Consider the following 22071-nt stretch of genomic DNA (forward strand, 5'->3'; position numbering starts at 1 on the left):
CAGGAAGACGAATTGACTGAGATAGGTTGAGCGACTCCGAATGGAAGCCAGCTCCCACACCGCAGTTCATCTTAGAACCATGGGTATAGATTTCGATATCGTATCGTCCAATCACCTTCCCTTTGCTCCGTTCGGCTCTCGGCGGAAAACGCACTGTAAAGTCTTTCTTGAAGTTAAGGTCGGGGACAGTATAGTCGGATCTGTTTTTGAGCAGCGAGGGTGCTTGTAGGAGGATCTTACTGTGACCGTACGGCCTTATTGTCCAGCTTCCTATGTCTCTGAGTCTCGCCGCGCTGCAAGTAGCGATTGTTTACGATGTGTAAATCTAATGGTAGCAGATGAGTTAGTACATTGAGCCCTTAAGTAGGAAGCAAGTAGGACTGGTGCTAAGCGCTCCTATAGTTAAGATACACGCTGTTCTTTGTATCTTGTTCAGCTTAGTTTTGTTGTATTCCCTTTCTGTTGCAGGCCACCAGACTAGTGCTGCATATGTTGGTATTGGCCTTACAATGGCTTTGTAGGACCAATTGGCTAGTTTGGGTTGGAGACCCCATTTTTTACCTAACATTCCCTTACACGTGTAAAGCGCTATATTCGCTTTCTTTACCCTATACTCTACGTTTTACTTCCAGCTGAGTTTGGGGGTCTAGGATAAAACCTAGGTATTTTGCCTGTTGGGTTAGCGCGAGACTAACGCCGTTTAGTGTTGGAAGATTAAAGTTTGGTACCTTGGTTTTCTTGGTGAATAGCCTCAGTTCAGTTTTTCTCGGGTTTACACTTAAACCACAATCCCTGGTTGAATTGCTGAGTAATACCAGAGCTCCTTCCATAAACTCACTGATTGTGGTTGGTACAGCTGTATTACTATGTGGTATATTGCATTAAATACAAGAGATCTCAAGTTTCTATATGTTTTGCATCAAGACCTTTTGTTGCTGTTATTTTTTGTTATTATCAAAGTGAAAAATTAAATGTACAAATTCAAAGAGCACACAAGAAAAGGGTAAATATAAGTGTAAAATAATGAAGGAGGAGACTTATTAGGAACTTTTGCATGTATGGAGGATGCTATACTGAGCACATTCAGGATCACTGCATTTCGAGCACCTCTGCCTGGTATTATGATATTTTTTATGGTGAATCACTCACAGCTTACAAGAGTCTTTTACTGCAATTGGACCTGATGACGACGATGCTGAGACAATATAAGCCATAATACTTTTATTGTTTATACGACGATCTAATTCTTTTCTTCTTCACGAACTCATTGCAAAGCGAATCTAAGCTTTCACGACGAAATTCTTCTTGAACGCAAGTTTTATTCTTTGCTAAGCTGTTGGACATGAGATATTTGCACAGTGGAAGTGATGTAAAAAAAACTGTCATCATAACTGTTCAACCCGATTTGCAATACTTGTGATTTAAATGGTTCAAAATATTTTCTTCCACATTTCTCTGTTGCTGAGTTCCAAGCGGTTTGCCGGTGTAAAGTTTTCCTTGCAATGGGAAATTAGTAATCTCATCGCTAACCGAAAATAACTTAATTTCATACTTTACTTGGAATGTATATGTGAAACGCAACAGATTTCATTCACTGTAAAAAATGTCCACTCCAGCGGCAGCGCGAAAAATTTTGTTTCATGCTTATTTTTGAAAACCTCTTCACCTTTTCCATTTGGTTCCCTCACAATGAAATCTACTATTTTTTCAGTAATTATCTGGTTGAAGATTTGTATGCGAGAAGCATATTCTAGATCTTCCGATGCCCATTTTTGATTGAAGCTGGAGGCTTCTTGCACTATAACGTGACATCTTTTTCTGTGAGTAAATCAGCGTTAACAAACGTTTAATTTTCAGGTTGTATGATTTCAAATTCAATGCCTTCCTCTTCATCATATTCTACATCTTCGTTTGCATCATACCCCGAATTTCCACTTCTACATCTGAAGCTTCGTCCTCATTTGGGACGCAATCCGAACCTTTATCTGAATCTGCCTGAAGTGGTTCCACGAAATCAATCGACTCAATATTCTCATCATTGCCACGCGTGATCCATATACGAGTATAGTCATATCCAATCATCCTTGCTGTTCTCGTTCACTGATTCGTAAAACTAAGTCTCAGGTAAAAACTATCTACACTGACTTCTCGATAGCTCTTGAAACAGTATCACATCGTTGCCTTCTGCTGAAATCAACCCCTTTCAAAATTCTTGTCCTATATTGAATTCTGCTTAACTGATAGGTGCTGCTTTGGAACTGTTGACAACGTTGTTTCATCACCATTCATCACGTCCTCAGGTGTCCTTCAAGGTAGCATCCTCGGGCATCTAAGTTTTGTTCTTTTCATCTGTGATATTAGTTCATGCTTCAAATTTGCGACTTTCTTGCTTTACACAGATAATCTTAAAATATTCGCAACCATCAGAGATTTACGCGACTCTGCCAAGCTCCCATTCGACATACAGTCAGTGGATGGTGCCGTAATAATCAGTTGACATTTAATATCAATAAATGCTTTTATGTAACTTATAGTAGGCATACCAATACTTTGCATACTTCTTATAGTATTGCTAACTCTGTCTTACATTCTGTGAACCAAATGAGGGACCTTTGTTTTATATTTGATCCCAAGTTGACATATAAGAGCCATGTCGATTATATTCTTTCGCGCTCGTACTCGATGTTCGCTTTTATTCGCCGAAACTGTTAAGCGTTTACGAACCCCTACACTTAAGTGTCTGTATTGTGCATTGCTCGAAGGGCTATGTTAGGCACGTGGATTTTTGTAGCGTGGTTAGGCACGTGGTCTACAATCGTAGACCATTTTAATATTATGACTAAAAGTGTTATTCATTTGTGTTTCTTAATAATACTTCATAAGTATATTCTGTGATTTAATTTGAAGAATATATCCTAATATTTTCACTAAAATATTTGTGTATCTTCTGTAAATTCAATAAAAACATGAATGTATGTGTTTTTTAACATTTATTGCAATTCATAAAAGTTTTTTCTTATAACTAATGGACAAAATGGACTACAAAAGAGTTTTTATTATTCGTAAAACTTAAAATAAAAATATGTAAAATTCACTTCTTTAAATAAAAAAATAAAAGTTCATTACAAAACTTATATGCTGTGGTTTCTGAAAACTGGTGGTTGTGGTGCAATGCTTGGGATGCCAAGAAGGTTGTGGGCTCGCTGTCTCATTTCCCTGGGTAGTCGAGGATTCTTTGATCTAACTCCAATTTGTGGTCGAATGAGCTCCCAAGCGCATTTTTCAAGAAAATCACTCCGTTTTATATTATTTTGGGGATTATTTGCTTTATATACACAAAGAGCGTTTATACCAGAGATATTTAGTAAATTGTAAAATATTACCATTGGCCAACGACACGTATTCCTTACAACATTATATTTCTGACATAATTGGTCCACAAGATCTACACCAATTTTTGTGTGATTATAATCGGTTATCATAACTGGTTTTGTTTTCACCATTTGTTTGCTCATCTATTGCGTTATCATGGTGCATAGATGATATCAGGATCACTGACCGGTTTTTTTTCGGGCAGTGCGACACTAGTGTACAATTTTCTTGGAAACCAAAAATACTTGACTTTTCTTTACGATTCTTCCTGGGAAGGAATTCTTTGGGAACTTCGCGTTTATTTTTTCTCACAGTTCCCAAATATGTAAGCTTTTTCTTTAGCAAATTATAAACCAACGATAAGCTGCTGAACCAAATGTCACCAGTAATATTGCGATTAGTTCCTGCGACTGGCTCTACCAATCGAAGAGTTATCTCTTCCGCACTATTGCTAAGTTTGTATGGTCCGTCCGGCTGAGTTCCCACATAAGTTTCCAAATTAAAAGTACAAGACGTTTTTTAATGCCAAACTTGGCCGGCTTACTAGGAATGTATTGCTTAAACGCGCAACGTCCTCTAAATGCTAATAGTTGTTCATCCACAGTAAGAAACTAACTACCAATAAAATTACTTTGAAAGTTGACCAGGAATACTTCAAAAAGTTCTCTTATAGGCGCCAATTTATCAATTGCTCTTCTCTGCTGTCTTGTATTGATGTCATCAAATCGCAGGCATCTTATCAGAAATCGAAACCGTTTCTCGCTCATCGCTAGGTAGCACGATTCAACCCCGTTTCCTTGGGAATTGTCCCAAATTTTATGAAGATTTTTTATCGAGCTTCTAAGAGCGCCAATCAAAAACAAAATGCCAATGAAAGCGCGAATTTCGGTGTCATCGGTTTCTCTTGCATCTTGATTCATTCTATCTTCTTGAAAGTTAACCCGTACTTTTTGAATATACAAATTTGTGGAAACGGTTATTACTCTTATAACCGAATCATTCACAAATAAATTTAGGCACTCAATTTCTGTTTCAACATTGCGCGCATTACCTTTTGTACCCGGCAAAAGTTTGATTATATTGTGCGAACGAATGCGAACTTGCAAATTGGGTCTGGTTTTCTTCCACTTAGTGACATTGTCTTTTCCTAAATAGAATCGTCTGAAAGAATTTCATCATTGCTTGATCCTTCTAGTTCCGATTCGGCCTCGTTGTCACTCTCTTCAGCAGCATTCACATTGATATCCGTATCTTCGTCAACCTCCGTCTCGTTTTCTTCATCCATAGCACTTTCTTCACTACTTGATAGTTCGGAGAGCCACCTTTCCCATGCTTCAGGATTTTTGCTGCTCTCCAATCGTCTTTTCTTGCAATCAGACATAATATTATCTGAAACTAATTAAATAAGCATACTTTTGTAAAAAAAATATAAGCAAAACTTACCTGAACTTAATTCAAATATTTAATATATCAAGTAATATTGCCGCAAGAAAAAGTAACGTCGTTAGTCATACATATGTAGACCAGCACTGTTCAGACCTTGATAAAATTTACAACTGCACGTCAAACCCGCACTGAATGCACTAATTGGATAAAGAGATTAATTATAAACAGCTATTAAAAAGCTTAGGTAATTTAAGAGACAAATTTGAGGAGTTACACAACTTTGAAAAGAAGTGGTCTACGATTGTAGACCACGTGCCTAATGAAGGGTTAAGCCAAGACTGGAGTGTGCAGCGTTTATTTGTAGGCCTTACACAAAAATTCAATCCAACCGCTTTCAGCGAGTTCAAAAAATTTTCTTAAAATTTGCTCTCCGCACACTAAACTACCACTACCTTCTTACTATTCCCGTTGCCTACTAAAATGCCTTTCTACACTTGAGGACAGCATAACCATTTTCGTTTTTTCTAGAAGTAATTATGGTGTCAACGTTCTCATAACAAGAACTTCTGCCAAACTAAATTTAGTCTTCAAGGCTTTAGATTTCGATTTCACAGAATCAAGACCGTATTTAGCTTTAGCTTTTTACGTATGTTTTTCTCTGCGCCATATCACTCGTATTTCATATTAGCTCACGTATTTTTTATTTCTCCTAATTTTCGGTATTTACAGCGCTGCGGGTAATTATTAACATATAAAAGTTTTAATTTTTGTTTTTATTTTGATTAATTTAGCATGAGGAGCTGGGATGCGAATTTATAAAAACTTTTTCAGCTTGTTAGTAATTCATTTAAAACTATGTTTTGCTATTATTTCAACATCAGAGCGATGAATTCGGGCTGTATTCATGCGAAAAGCTATAAACACGCGAGCTACCATATTTTAACTCAATGAATTGTTTATTTTTAATTATTCAAACTTTTTGTGTAATTATCCATTTAAACAGTTTATTCGACATTGCAAGCAGTTGCAGTCAGTCGTTTTAAGAGTATTACAGTTTTTCTCACGCTATTAGAAAAATCTCATTATGCCACGGGAATAATAGTTAAGAGCGAAATTAAAGCGCAAACAATGATTGGCTTAAGAAATTGAGGAAAAATACGAGCAGAGAGGGAGAGCCGAAGTGAAATCAATGGATCACAAAGTAGGTTCATCATAGCTATGAGTAGGTTCAATCCACAGAATAACCCACAAAATTCTCTCAGTTTCAAAAACAAACCGAACTGACAGCAACGTCAATCGCTAGAGGCTCCTCATTTGAAATTCTTAACATATTGAACTTGAAATGTCATCCCAGTTTAAGAAAGTTTAGCTTAGGGAAAATGGGCGAACCTAGAATAGCGCTAATGTTATTTAGTTGAGCTTTATAACTCACAAGGCTATATTTGGAATAAGATCTGCAGCCCATGCATATTGCTCCCAGATTAAAATTCGCCAAAAAATGTGAGGAAAAAAACTGTAATTGGAAACATGACATGTTTCGGATGATGCAGATGGGTTTTATTATAACAGGTGGCGCTAAAGTAATCTTCCTATCAGAAAATGCTATAAATTTTGCGATTGGCCCCTAATGTCAGTTCTGTTTTGACATTTGTGTAGTAAACACATGCGAAATACACGTTAATAAACATGTAATAAACATACACGTTAAATGTTACGCTACACTGCTCCAGAACGCGAAATATTGCTGACTATTTATTTTACCAATAATCGGTCGGTGACTTTGGCACAACATGAATTTCGTCGCAGATTTCCTCGCCCTCCAACGCCTACTGGTGAAACACTGCGACGTTTAGCCGCTCGCCTCGAAGAGACTGGCACAACAGGAGATGCTGCCAGGGGTGGCAGACCCCGGAGTAGCCGTTCTGCAGAGAATATTGCTGCTGTAGCCGAGGATGTCATGGAAGCGCCGTCGACATCGACCAGACGACGTGCCACGCAAATGGGTATCAGTCGACGGTCTTTACAGCGAATTTTGGTACAAGATTTGAAGATGTTTCCGTACAAAGTCCAGATGGTGCATCAGCTGTTAGCTGCTGACCGCCAATCGCGTCTAACATACGCTCAAGCCATCCTTAATCACCACCAAGAGGAAGATGATTTTTCATCAAAAATAATCATGAGTGATGAGGCCCATTTCCATCTTAGCGGGCACGTAAATAAGCAAAATTTACCCTTCTGGGCACTGAAAATCCGCGTGTAACCCACGAAGAGCCATTACACCCGCTCAAAGTCACTGTATGGTGTGCTGTTTTCGCTGGAGGAGTCATCGGACCTTTTTTCTTCGAAGACGTCGCGGGCCAAACGGTTACTGTGAATGGTGAGCGCTACAGAGCAATGATCAACGAGTTCTTTTTGACGTGACGGTGCAACGGCACACACTGCACGTGCCACAACCGATATGCTGAAGGATGCATTTCCCGGGCGCCTAATATCCCGTTTTGGCGATTTGCACTGGCCAGCAAGATCGCCTGATTTGACCGCTCCAGACTTCTTTTTGTGGGGCTTTTTGAAGTCGCGGGTTTATGTCAACAAGCCTCAGACGCTTGCAGCTCTTAAAGACAATATCCGTCAAGAATGTGAGGACCTATCGCCGAAAGTTTTGGCCAAAGAGATGGAAAATACCATAAAAAGCGCTCAAATGGCAATCAACTGTGGCGGCGGCCATTTACATGACATCATATTCTCGACTTGATGTAAAAAAAATTAAAAGACCAAATAAAAATAATCCACAAGAAGAATCAAAGTTTTTCATTTTTTTTTTTAATTACAGCCAAAAAACATCGCAAGGTTACTTTTGCGCCACCTTATATGCAATTGACTCCTATACCTTTTGTGGATGTTTGACCGATCCCCTCATCATATTTATGGCATGCGTCTTGTTCTTGTTCCGCAAATGGAAGGACTTATAGCTTTAAGCCGCTTTTCCATGGCACAAATACTATTGGAGGTTTGCCGTTGCTTGCCGAGGGGTGACCGCAATTAGAAACAACTTTTCCTATTATTCTGATGTTTCATGCACGGAGATTCGAACCCGCACAATTCCGAAGACTAGTTGGCTACGGTGGCCTCTAAATTTTATTTCTATTGAAATAAAAAGCGAATAATCTCAAAATGAGGTCCTAAAAGTATAATTAGCTAACAAAAGCTGAGTTAAAAAAAACATTTTTTTAAATCATAATCTCGTTTTTTTTTATAGGAGCGTTACCAAATTTACTATTTTATCATTAATTATGACTGAGGTTGGGATAGGTTACGATGGTTAGCACACTCCATGAAGATGTAGAAGGCATATCTTGATATGGAGGCTTATTGTGATCCCACTTGCTTGGGCTCAAGTTTACCTGACTAGCTCTCAATGTGATGAAACCACTTCGGCTATCCAATAAGGCTACCAGACACCGAAAAAATAAAACTTTAGACTGAGATGTCGTCTACAAATGTACTAATGGGGGGCCAGTTTGGATTGACGAAGGACCTAGTTTTATACTCTAGGCGAAACCTATCTCACAAGTAAACTCTGTAGTCCATCTACTGTTGGATTATGTGAGGTAGGCGGACTTGATCCAGAGCTTGCATGATAATAAAGGGATGGCCATATACAAGTGTCAGAATTGACTGACTTAACACCAGTTTCCCTTTTACGCAGCTCATCCCCGATGTAATATCCAGGAAAATCTCTGTGTCCAGGACTCAGACAACGTTTGCGGTGCATGGCTTAACCAGTTCTTGGCACTGTAAAGATTTCATGCCAACTTGACTGTCAGAGTATGTAGATAGTGCTTTGTGCTGCGACAGATGAGGCCCTTTTTGCACGAGTTACTCGGATACTGTCGAGAGCGCAGAGCATGTGACCTTTCACTGCAAACGTTTTAGTGAAGAACGAACACCCGCCATCCCATATTTCTAAATGGGACGCCGCAAAAACTTTCGCGGCTACAGTCGTAACGAGGCTCAACCGCATTGACTGGAAGAGGAAAGCCCAGAAATGACAGCAGCAGTTACAACTGCAGCAACAACAGAACGAGCAAGCCGATCTAGATTATTTCTTACGTAATGTACTTAATCCAGCTAAGTCACAATTCGACTGTTTATAATATAGTATATGGCGGCCGCCGTAGCCGATTAGGCTACAGAGAGAACGTAGGTTCGAATCTCGGTGAAAACACCAGGTTAAGAAAAACATTTTTCTAATAGAGGTCGCCCCTCGGCAGGCAATGGCAAACCTCCGAGTGTATTTCTGCCATGAAAAAGCTCCTCCCAAAAATATGTGCCGTTCGGAGTAGGCTTGAAACTGTAGGTCCCTCCATTTGTGGAACAACATCAAGGCGCACATTACTAATACGAGGAGGAGCTCGGCCAAACACCCAAAAAGGGTGTACGCCCCAATTATATATACAGTGCCAGCTCGCTAATCCGAAGGTGTGTAATCCCAATTATCCGAATTATCCGAATTGAATTTATGACGCATTACGTGCTCTATAGTCCGCATTCGTTGCAAGCTCGCTAAACCGAATTTTTGGTTTTTTATTTTTGAGTCTATTTTTTTACAAAACCATGAACGGAATTTTAAAACTAACGGGACATTATTGAAATACAAAGTGTGTATTTATCTTGTTGCGAATAGTTTAGTTGTGGTATTAGTCGCGAAAATATAAATTTAAATAACATGGCAAAAAAACGTGCACATAAAACACTGTCATTAGCTGATAATAGAATAAGTAAATCGTGGACAATCAGGAAAAGTTTTAGCAAAGAAATTTGGTGTAGGAGCTTCAACAATTTGCGACATAAAAAGAAATGCTGAAAATATTAAAAGGTAAAAAAACTGTGTAAAAAATGTATTCTGTAAATATTACTGTACATACATATTTATTCTTTTATAAGATTTGCTGAGAATTCTGATGCCAAATTTTTAAAACAGCGCAAGACACTCAAATCGGGAGTGAAGGAAGAATTAGAGATTACGTTGTATGCTTGGTTTGAAGAGAAGCGGTCACGGCATCAAACCATTTCAGCAGAAATTTTACGACAAAAAAAAAGCTAAATCACTTCATCAAAAAATGTATCCGAATCAATCATTTCACGCTAGTGACGGATGGTTGCAAAATTTTAAGAAGCGATTTTCTGTGCGAACTTTGAAAATATGCGGCGAATCCTTATCTGCTAGACCTGATCTTGTACCTGATTTTCAAAATAAGCTCTATGACATTATCGAGACTGAAAATCTGATTGACGACCAAATTTACAATGATGATGAGTCTGGACTCTTTTGGAAAATGTTTCCAGAAAAATCTTTAGTGCATTGTAAAGAAAAGTCTGCTCCTGGTACCTAAATGAGCAAAGAGAGAATCACATTCTTGTGCTATGCTAACAAATCTGGAACTCACAAGTTTAACATTGCTGTGGTTGGGAAATCAAAAAATCCACGTTCGCTTAAAAAACAACATATTGTTGAATATTACGCATCAAAAAATGCATGGATGACAACATATATTTTTACCGAATGGTTTTTTAAATCGTTTATACCACAGGTAAAAGACTATCAAATTGAAAATAATTTGCCGAAAAAAGCTTTATTGTTACTGGATAATGCGAAGTGTCATGAATGTGGGCAATATAAAACTATGTTTTTACCCCCAAATTGTACTAGTATTATTCAACCCATGGATAAGAACGCGATACGACTAACTAAGCTGTTTTACAAAAAAGATCTCTTGTGTGAACTGGTAAGCTCTGTAGCGGATGATTCAGACATTTTTTTGAAACAATTCAGTTTAAAGGACGCTTGTGAATTGCTTAAACGATCTTGGGACAGGGTGCCCAATTCTTTTATAAAGTCTTGTTGGAAGCATATTCATTCTCAGAGGTGGGCTTCAGATGATAACATCCCTCTATCATTGTTACAACAAGAGTTGCCAGAGAATGATCGTGTTGAAGAAACAGAAGAATTTCGCACAATAACCAACTTATTTCACCGCAACAATGACGTGCATATTTCTGAAGATGAAGTTCTTAGCTGGATTATGAACTCTGACAATACTTCGTGTAGTAGTTCAGAGTCAGACACAGAAAATGTGGAACCAGAGCCTTTAATTACGAAACACGTTAAAAATCGTGAAGCTCTGCAGGCCTTAAATATTTCAATAGATTGGGCAAAGAAACGAGGTATGCAATCAGATTACATATTAATGCTAAAAGAATTGCGGAACAAGGCTTTAGAAGCATGTGCACTGAAAGACAAGCAAACCTACATCACAAATTATCTACGTTAAAAAAAAAACTTAATATGTAAATACATACATACATATGTACATATGTATTTATAAAAATCTTTAATTTTTTCATTTTTGATTAATAAAAATAAAATAAATTTGTTTTGAAATCCTGGCTTTTATTTTATTTTCGAATATAGTGAATTATAAGCATAATAACAGCACATCCAGTAATCCGAATATCTCGTTAATCCGAATCAGGGTCTGCAATCATTAATTCGGATTAGCGAGCTAGCACTGTATATATATATATATATATATAATATAGTATATTCGTTTATTATTAAGTTTTTGTACCTTTGCTAGCAGGTGGGCAGTGGAAATTAACTGTTTTAGACAAACCGACGACAGATACAGACGCTTGAGTCAAACCCTCAAAACAGTACTAAGCTGAAGGCAAGACAATAGTTCGTGAGTATCGGACTATATGCACATTCTCCGATTTTTCACTTCCTCTGCAATCACTTGAAAAGTGAGAGGAGTGAATACTATCGATGGCGTAAAGTCTCCATACGCCCACAGGAGCGGAACCTGGACACAGGAACCTGTTGTGTCGATTGACATAAACGCGGCTCCACCTTGAAGATTTGCTAACGCGGTCCCAGGGTGGAAATCAACCGAGGAGGAGGAATATTATAGTGTTAGTGGAAGCATGCCCTGCATACCATTGTGGTGACGGCACCTTTGATGAGGCTTCAGACATTTTGATTTACACCTACTGACTAAAACAAAAACAAGATGAGGTACTTGAACTCAATTTGAAAGGTGCTGCATTGGTGTATCTTTTACCTATAGCCTCTTTTCTGGATCTGTATTCAACGTTATGGTTGAGCTTTTGATCTAGAATAATACCGAGCTACTTTACTTTGGTGACTGAGCTTGAAAGCCAGTTTTTTTATTTGTTTGTGAATAGCACCATTTCGATTTTTTTATGATTGACATTCAGTTCGCCTTCCCCGGACCAGCTACCCACAATATAAAGAGTGAACACTTTTTTGGAGCAACTCGTTCATCTAAACAAACCCAATCCGTTTATACAAAACTGAAGCATTATTCGATTAAAAAATGAAAACATTGTGCAACCAAAATCATAATAGCTCAAATAAGTTTATTACCTATTGTAATATATGCACTTATATTCAGAATAGCAAATTAAATTAATTAATTAATATACATCATTTAATTATATGATACGACAGTCAAAACACGCCTATTATATTTTTCAAACTAATAATAATAATATGTTGCTTCTCTCTCTTTTTCTCTTCACACCCGATTTCAATAGGCTTTTGGCTGATGCACTGCCACTACGAATGGCATTTGGCCATCGGCATGGGCTTAATACTACAGGTGGGCAATATGAGTGAAATGGTGCCAGCACCGAAAGGATTTCCCAGCTGTGGTAATTACCTGCCTGAATTGGACGAAATCGAAGGATTTACCACAAAAAACTACTATATGTAACTAATGGAAATATTAAATGCAAAAATATGTTCAAACGAAATCATAAAATAGCATTAAAATAGCTTGCAAATGTTCACTTATAAATATGTATATGTAGACGCATGTATGTGTGCGCTCATATAAATTGCAGCATTATGATGTATACTTAATTACTGTTGAGTCCGTCAAACAAATAAATTTTGCGAATTTCTGTTTTTCTGGTTTGCATGTCGGCAAAGCAAAGTTCTGACTACACATTTTATATAGCACAGTGCAAAAAGGTGAAAGTTTTTCATAAAGCAATTTTTTAATTTTTTATTTCGCTTTTAGTTTGCATTTTATTTGGCTAATTTATGTACTCATTGTTTTTGCTGCCATAGGAAGAGGTGGAATAGTTTTTATGAGCGCTGTTTACTATTTTTAAAGGTTCATAGAATAATGTAGAAAAGCTAAAGGCATGTGAGACGCATATAAGCACACAAGCACAAGCATTCCCTACACACATGCACTTCTCTCATCCATCTGGAAACGTCAACGAATAGTCTTCCTACCTAGGTAATACAGGGAAGCCACTGTATTTCCTCAAATATGTAAGCTGGACATGTGAAGAAAATTGCTGGAATGCATAATAGTAAAGAGACTAACAACAGAAATCGAGGCAGGAGCTAATCTTTCGGATGCACAGTTTGCTTTTAGAAAGAGACGGTCTACAGTGGATGTCGCCATGCTGATGAAGCCGATAGCAAAAGAAACGATAAGCGGAGTTTGATGGAAAGAGGGCACACAAGAGTACCGCTTAATGATTACCTCAGACAATACAGCAAATTAGGGAACAATTGCCGAAGCTATCCGTGGTTTTGAAATTTCAACGTACTAGAGAAAAATTATATCATAAGCAGCTGCTTGGAAAATAGACTGCTGGTATATAATACGAAGGAAGGTGTCAAAAAAATATAAAGTCTCTGGAGGTGTGCCACAAGAATCTGTCCTAGACCTCTTACTCAGGAACATAATGTACGACGGCATTCTGCGATTGCAAATTCCTACAGATGCAAAGGTTATTGGCTTTGCAGTCGACATTGCTGTTTTAGTCATAGGCAAGTACATGAAGAAAGTAACAGAAGTGGCAAAGGTGCGTGAGATTGTTGATATCACAAAGAGATACATGTAATCGTCTCAAAGTCCGCCGTCAAATATTTTGTCCATTATGTTTCATGCTAGGCTAGCACTTAAGCCCCATATTGAGTATGCCGTAGAGAAAGCTGAAAAAGTAGCAGCGGCGTTATCTCAACTCAACTCAAAAACGTGGCTGCTATACGCAAACGTGGTAAAAAGTGTTCCTATATACGGTACACCTATCTAGTTTGATACACTGGATAAAACATCATGCGCACGCGAAATAAGATCCTTGTACCGGCTTTGCGTTATAAGAGTATGTAGCGCATTCCGAACTACATCAGAGCAAGCAGCTCTTGCTAGACATTTTGACGAGGAGATGGCTGAATTCTCAAAAAGTAAGGTGAGTCTTCAAGCAGAGAAAGAGAGTTGCTGGCAAAAATGTCAAAGTCGTTGGAGCATTTCACTTCAAGGACGTCGGACCTACCGCTTCACTTACCGAGGTCTGCACGAAGTTGGCTTGAAATACGACGTTGGCTTGCAAAGTGGTGCAGTAATCTGGATGCTAGTATGCAGCGGCTCCCACCCCTTCGGTAATTTTAGATTAATTTGTAAAGAAAGTATAGTTGTGACAGAACCAAATTCCTTTGCTCCACCTGTCTTACTATACTTTACTACTACTTTTTATTTAATTAAACTTTAAGTTTATGGTAGGGAAAAAGAAATTTCCATTATTTTTGCGTAAAACTCAAAACTATATTTAAGATGTTTCGGATTGCATTATTTGGGTGAAGTATGCATTTTTTTTTTAATAATTTGTTTAAAGGCAGCTTTGTAATGCCTCTCTTTTGTTCCTTATTGGCGAAAAACTCTCGAAAATGGATTTTCACAATCTTCTCTCGATACCAATTTCTTATCACTCAGGAAGTTTTGCAATGAGAGAGAAACGTGGTCATCGTTTGATGCTAGGGAGTACAAATATGGTGGATGCATTGAAAGTTCCCAACGAAGCGAGTCACTACAGATGTGTGTGGCCTTTGTTTTTTTTTTAGTCAGGAGGTGTAAATCAAAATGTCAGAAACCTCATCAAAGGTGCCGTCACACCAATGGTATGTGGAGCTTACTAACACTATAACATTCCTCCTCGGCTGATTTCCACCCTGGAACCGCGTTAGCATTTCTTCAAGGTGGAGCTGCGTTTACGTCTATTGACACAACAGGTTCCTGCATCCAGGTTCCGCTCCTGTGGGCGTATTGATATTTTACGCCATCGATAGTATTCACTCCACCCACTGGCTTCGAAAGCGGTTTTGGGGGGAGTGAAACATCGAAGAATATGCGATAATCCGATACTCCCAAACTATTGTCTTGTCTTCAGTTCGGTACTGTTGTGAATGTTTGGCTCAAGCGTCTGTGTCTGTCGTCGATACTCACAACCGCTATCTCCATGCGTTTATGTAGTTTCCGTAAGTCATATGGTTATCTATGGAACAGGTAAGCCATACTAGGGTTGACACTGGTCCTTATGGGCACCAGTATTCAAAGCCAGACTTCAAGCCGGAACTAATGGGGAGGCATCTCAACCCAACCTACATAGTCACTGAAGACTACGCGCTTTGAGCGCTCTGTGAGACCTGCCAAGTTTTAATAGGGCGGAGGAGCAGCAAACCCTTCTGTAAGCCATTTCAACTAGATTCCACTCCGCTTACTCAGATTACAGAAATTGACTGCTCCAGCCCGATCGCTTTTCCATAATCAGGATCTTACTGGTATCGATCCTGATGACCCGTAGGCTACGCTAACATGTTGTAATCAGCCGCTCCTACTATGGAGAACAGACGCTGACCAGGATAACCGCTCAATTTGAGTCCGACGCTCCTGGATTTTTTGGTCATAGCGCCCTCACGAGGGGCATCTATTTAAAGACGGTGTTAAGACGCCTTGTCGCAAAGGTATCAACGGAGATACCACTTCCTCCTCCTCTGCCGCTCCTTGTCGGGGGTTGCTTATTTGTCAAGACTTATTCACAACTAACCTGCTACTACAGGCCTTCCTACTATCCGCAACCTGCCGACCCCTCCGGCAGCTTGGAGCTCATCTATGCCCCCTAGCCGCAAAAGGACAGTGGGCCTGTAGACCTCGGGGACGTGTGTGGCCTTGCGTTGTCCTGATAAAACACAACATCCACCTCTTCTATTGTCCAATTCTAGCTGTGTCTGGTCAATTGCTTGGTTCAAACGGTCCAGTTGTTGACAGTAAAGATCTGAACTTAATGTTTGGCCATAACAAATCATATTAAATAATTACTTTCAAGTCCCACCAAATACACAGTATAACCTTCCTGGTCGTTAGTCCTAGTTTGGTCACCGTTTGAGCTGCTTCATCACGCTTTGACCACGATCAGTTTTGCACAATATTATCGTATGTAGCCCATTTATCATCCCCAGTCAGCAGCCGTTTAAGAAACCAGTCGATTTCTTTTCGTTTGCCCAAGATTTCGCAGACAGAAATTTTATCCATTATATTTTTTGTGTTAATAGGTGTGACACCCAAACATCGAACATCTTTTTGAATCCAGATTTGCGCAATTGGGTTAAAACTATTTTTTGCTCGATCTTTAGCTCTGGGGTGATGCTCCGACTACTAACATGCCGGTCAACTTCGATTGTTTCAGTGATTTATCGACATTGTCAACATTTTCTTTAACATCAAATGCCTGAATCGACGAAACCAAAATTGCACGTAATTAGCTGTTACAGTTTAATTTATTTTTTTTTCACCAATATTGTAGTGTTCCTTAATGCTTATAGCTTCTAAGAGGTGGCGCAAAGTCAATAATCAAATTTTGTTTTCGAATAATTTTTTTACTAAATAAAAAAAATGATTTTTAGTGATGAAAATCTTTATTTCTTATTGAATTTTACGTCCTTCATTGATGTCTCTTTGTATCCAGCAGCTGTCTAGTTCACAACTATCAAATATGACGGGCATACGACGCCATTTCCCTAAATCTTCTTAGGGTGATTAATTTTGCGCCACCCCGTTCAACTTGAATTCAACTTTTATGAACAAAAGCTCATTATCTCCTTAACTGTCAAACTTTATTTTCCGAATAAAAGTCAAATTTAAAATGTCAACCTCATTTTCATCATTAAGGAATAATTTGAGAAGTTAAATTTTCTCATATGCTGAAAACTTTTTTTACTAGTTAGGCACAGGTGCCCATGCCGATGCATTTGTGTTCGTCCAATTATGATATTATCTGCATGTGTGCATAAGTAAGTTATTTTATGTCTTATTATTTGCATTATTAGTTACACGTATGCCTTCATTTGACTGACAGCCAGCTTGTGATGGTTGTAATAAAGGCTATTTTGCTGTTTATTAAATTTTGAAAGCACACCTTGGCATACCCACACAAATACCCCTACAAGCATTTGTGCGAATAAATAATACTTCTATATCATTTATACATACGAGTATATGTGTGCTTGTGTATGTGTTTCTAATACTTACTATATATATTATTTCCTTTGACTAAGCTCCCTTTACGATTGCATCGACGCTTTATATTTTATTAATGTAGTCATTAATTCGAAATGTCGGTCATCAAAACTGATGATATGTATCTCCCCACACACATTGGCAACGACGTGTGGGACGTCGACTGGGGCGGCCAGCCGGTCGGTTGGTCGGTTCGCCACTACATCTATTATAACTTTGATATGCATGATAATAATAAAGATAATGATATGCCAAGCCAAGCGAAACCAAACGTAACAACTACCTGTAGTTATTTACGTAGTAGAGTTGGCAAAACAAATGTACTCCTCGCTTTCCTTTAGCAATTGTATGTGTATAAGTGCGCGCAGTCCCAGGTGGCACCTGCTCGTACTCGTACCAAAACACAAACGAAAATTTGCCAACAATATTCACACACCAAAATGTTAGCATATATGCAGTGTCAGTGTGTGTGTATGTGTGTAAATTTGTTTTCGTATAAGTACCTAGTTTACTTGGCATTTGTCCGCTTTAATATCCTTTGCCTGTTGCTGGAGGGGAGGTGAACAAAATGAACTTTCTTTATTTGCTTTTCTTAAACCAACAAAGTACGGTTGATTGAAATAAAAACAAAAAAAATGGTGGAACCCCTTCGGACAACAAAAGTTCTTAAAGGGCACATTTCCTCCCTTTTTTTGCTTTTTTTTTAATTTTAATTTTTATTTTTATTTTTTTGTATGTTTTGCATCTTCCCCATTCTACTGAGTTCCCAAGCGAAATTTAAAAGGGAGTATATCATTCAATACACTGGTCTCTGTTAATTATATATTTTAGCGCTCTCTAATTTTTTCCGCAAAAGCCTTTAAAATCGCTTTGGATATGATTTCTGAACCTTCTACTAATTTTACCTGCTTACGAGAAAATTTCCCTGGTTAATAATGGAAGTAGGTAATCAAAAAAAGTTTGTTTTTCTATTACTGCTAAGAAGCGCATTCTGAAATATACTCCAATAAGACAAGCGGTGAATAAAAGGTATCCTAGCGCGCTCACTCTAACGTATCTTCTTGTCAGAGAGACTGTGAATAAAAAATACCAAAGTGTTTTGGTAGTAAAAGCCGGGCACATAAACTCATATACTATATGGATCTGGAACCAAAATGTTCATGGTGATGGGCAAATAGTCCACAATGCTGCAGGCAGAGTTGCTAGAAATCTGAAGTTATGATCGTACTTACCTCGATAAAGGCTTAAAGTGAGCATTTCTAGTATCTGTATATTTTCAGATAATCAAGGTGCCTAGGAGGTTATTACATGGCTGCTAAGATGAAATAACTTAATAAAGCTGTACAACGCTATTTTGAGATCGAAGGCAAAGTGCTAAAGGGATACGGAACCATAACCGCCCTAATCCGGTAGGTATTATTCTACGGCCTTACCTGTGCAGTTCCCAGAATTCCACTCGGCAGGCAATGGCAAACCTCCGAGTGTATTTCTGCCATGAAAAAGCTCCTCTTAAAAATTTCTGCCTTTCGGAGTCGGCTTGAAACTGTGAATCATTAATTAGGGCCAATAACTGTGTGCGATTGACTTTGTTTTTGCTCCAAATATTTTGTCTCTTGAAATATAGTTCATATGGCACCTACTCATAAAGAGGTCAAAGCAGACAATTCAAGCCGTATGGAATTTCTATTGTAGGTTAAGAAAGGATGAACGACGTCTTAATCGAAAAATGAGGTAGAGGCTGAAATACGTGAGTGCGAAAAACTTGAGGTACTGGGCGACAGGAAAACTGGATGAAATTTACATATGTGTGTATGTAAAGGGTGGTTAAGTTTAAAGGGCCGGTATTGATTTTAAATAAATGGAATTGTTTTAGAAAATTATTGTCATTCTCTTTATTATGATAATATTGGTACGATTCAATTACGCATAGATCAAAATATCGGCCAAATGGCCACCGCGGCCTCGGCGGCGCACCTCCATCCGATGGGCCAAATTTTCGATGACGCTGAGGCGTAATTGAGGTTCTATGCCGTTAATGTGCCGAATTATCTCATCCTTTTGCTCTTGAATTGTTGCTGGTTTATCGACGTACACCTTTTCTTTCAAATAACCCCAAAGAAAGAAGTCCACCGGTGTCTAATCACATGATCTTGGCGGCCAATTGACATCGCCGCGACGTGAGATTATTCAGCCATCAAATTTTTCGCGCAAAAGAGCCTTTGTTTCGGTAGCTATGTGACAAGTGGCACCGTCCTGTTGGGACCATATATCGTCCACATCCATATCTTCCAATTCGGGCCATAAAAAGTTCGTTATCATCTCACGATAACGAATACTATTCACAGTAACTGCCTGACCGGCCTCATTTTGAAAAAAATACGGCCCAATGATGCCGCCGGCCCATAAACCGCACCAAACAGTCACTCTTTGTGGGTGCATTAGTTTTTCGGCAAGCACTCTTGGATTATCATTCGCCCAAATGCGGCAATTCTGCTTATTGACGAATCCACTGAGATGAAAATGTGCCTCATCACTGAAGATGAAGTACGCGATATGCATTTTGATTTGAACGCCCGTTTTCATAATAAGCCTGAATAACTTTAACGCGTTGCTCGACTGAGTATCTTTCCATCGTTCGAATTGAGTTTGTCTGAAATTGAAAAATGTCAAATGAAATGCAGAAAAAAGTTGGCGTTTAGGTGTGGTTCACATTCAACATCGGCCCTTGAAATAGCAAATAATTCGGTGGCTTACACAAAGTTTTAAGACCGGTGTGATTTTCTAGAGCATGTTAAAATTATGGAGGAAACTCCTCTTTGATGCCTTGAGTGACAATATAGAAGGTTACAGAAAAGATAAAGCCCCTTTTCTCTTTTTTGTTTTTTTTTATTCTTGTTCGCTGCTCTCGGGAGCAATGGGCCTCTTCTATCGTACATGGTTCTGTGCTGCTGTTTTTGCACCGTCCCATGAGATGGGATTTCACCTTCTCCAAGTGTTTTTTGGTCTGCAGCGACCTCTCCTCCCTTGCGGGTTCCAGTCCAGTGCCATTCTCGCGATGATAAAGACTCTTCACCCGCAGATATTTAGCATTACATTTCTCGTCTAATTGACACTGGCAAGCATTAACAAAAAAACTCTTTTAGGCGGTAACTGGCCTAATCAATAAGACGAGAAAAATATCTACTTATACTTTTTATAGATTACTATCTGAGCTGTACAATAAATTCTGAGGAGCCTTTCATAGAAGCATTAGCTTATCAAGGCCTAGATTCTCAGACTTCTTCAAAAACAATCCATAAATCTAAGTTTAGTCTCAGCTCCTTGGCAAATGAATGAGCTTGGGATCAAGAAAAATACCGGAATACTTTGATTTTTATTTATTTATTTATTTTGTCTTTGAATGGATACATTTTTGCAGACTATGTTTAGCTAAGGTATCATACAATAGTTTAGTAATTACTAAGAAAAAAACGATTTAAGATGGTTGACTAAGATGCCATACGGCCATGTAAAATCATCACCAGAATAATTGAAAAACATATTTAAATCTGCACATTAGGAATATTAAATTGAATTTTATTTAAAAGGGAAGGATAATCAATAGATCCAGAAAAGATACAAATAATAAATGACCACGATAGAATAGATCGTCTGCTAGCAAGGGATTTTAAATCAATCAAATACTCTGCTGTTCGAGGCAACGAAACTGGTGAATTGGCGAGCTGGAGACAACTTTAGAACCACATATAGCGGAAACAATTGGGCACGTAAAATTTTTCATTAATGAAGCTCATATAAAACTCTGCGGTGGTAAAATTCCTTCTTAGAAAGAAGAGGAGGGATCTAGGGACCCTGATAAGACTAATTATGGAGCACAATCCACGGGGACGATATATAGTATCGTAGGTATCATCGGCCGCCGTAGCCGAATAGGTTACTTCGTTACTACTATTCGTAGTTGGAAATACATACATAGGCTCGGGTCTTCATACTTCATGCACCAAAATGATAGAACAAGTTTTTTTCTAATAGCGTTCGCCCCTCGGCAGGCAATGACAAACCTCCAAGTGTATTTCTGCCATAGAAAAGTTCGTCATAAAAAATATCCACCGTTCGGACTCGGTTTAAGACTGTGGGTCCCTCTATTCGTGGAACAATAACAAGCCGCACCACAAATACAAGGAGGAGCTCGGCCAAATACCCAAAAAGGGTGTAAGCGCCAATTATTTATTTGTATTTAAGTTATCATCGACGATTCCCTACGTCCATTTTGATTGAAGTATACGGATAGTACAGTGCTCTTGCCAGACTTAAAAGATACATTTTTTGATCGTAGGTATTGAGAATGGAACAGGTAAATTTCCTCGCCAAACTGCTAAAGCTTTTAATAAAATATGTGAAGTTTGCAGACGTGCAATCTGGCTTTCCCTATCCTTTAAATTATCTCTCTCAGCCTTAAGTACAACAAGTAATGCGCCAAGTAATGTGCTTGGAAAAATGTCCGGCCCCCACAATTTTATTCCATTTTATTCTATCGAATTTTGTAAATTTCCACAACCCTTTTTACTTTTTATTGAGGTGACGTCATTGCCAAGTCGATTTGGAAAATAAGGCTGTTAATTATTATAAAATTTGTTACCACTTCATTGATCCCAGCCATGGCGATTACTAGTAAGCAGTGGAAATAGTGACAGTAATTGAATCAATCTTATCGTGTTCCGAAGGGAAAATGTGGTATACAAGTAGAAGAGAATGAACTGACAATACATTGATTACTACTACACAAGTCTGAAAATATACGTATGTATGTGTGTATGAGAATATGTATGGGTGTGTAGGTTAGTACACTTGGAGTGACACGCGTATTAATATTTCTTTATTTTACTTAAGGGAAAACGGTTAGGAAAATACAGTAATT

General features: G+C 38.5%; 1 protein-coding gene across 1 annotated transcript in view; it reads left to right on the forward strand.

Annotated features, from left to right (window-relative positions):
• LOC129250486 (uncharacterized) overlaps positions 1-12676 on the forward strand; it is a 39809-nt gene extending 27133 nt beyond the window's left edge. Inside the window, exon 8 of the mRNA XM_054890132.1 lies at positions 12376-12676. Coding sequence (XP_054746107.1) covers positions 12376-12554 — 179 coding nt within the window. The 3' untranslated portion in view covers positions 12555-12676. The remainder of the gene's footprint in view (positions 1-12375) is intronic.
• The last annotated feature ends 9395 nt before the right edge of the window (positions 12677-22071 follow it).

This window comes from Anastrepha obliqua, chromosome 1, assembly GCF_027943255.1.
Source record: "Anastrepha obliqua isolate idAnaObli1 chromosome 1, idAnaObli1_1.0, whole genome shotgun sequence".
In the NCBI taxonomy this organism is placed as follows: Eukaryota; Metazoa; Arthropoda; class Insecta; order Diptera; family Tephritidae; genus Anastrepha; species Anastrepha obliqua.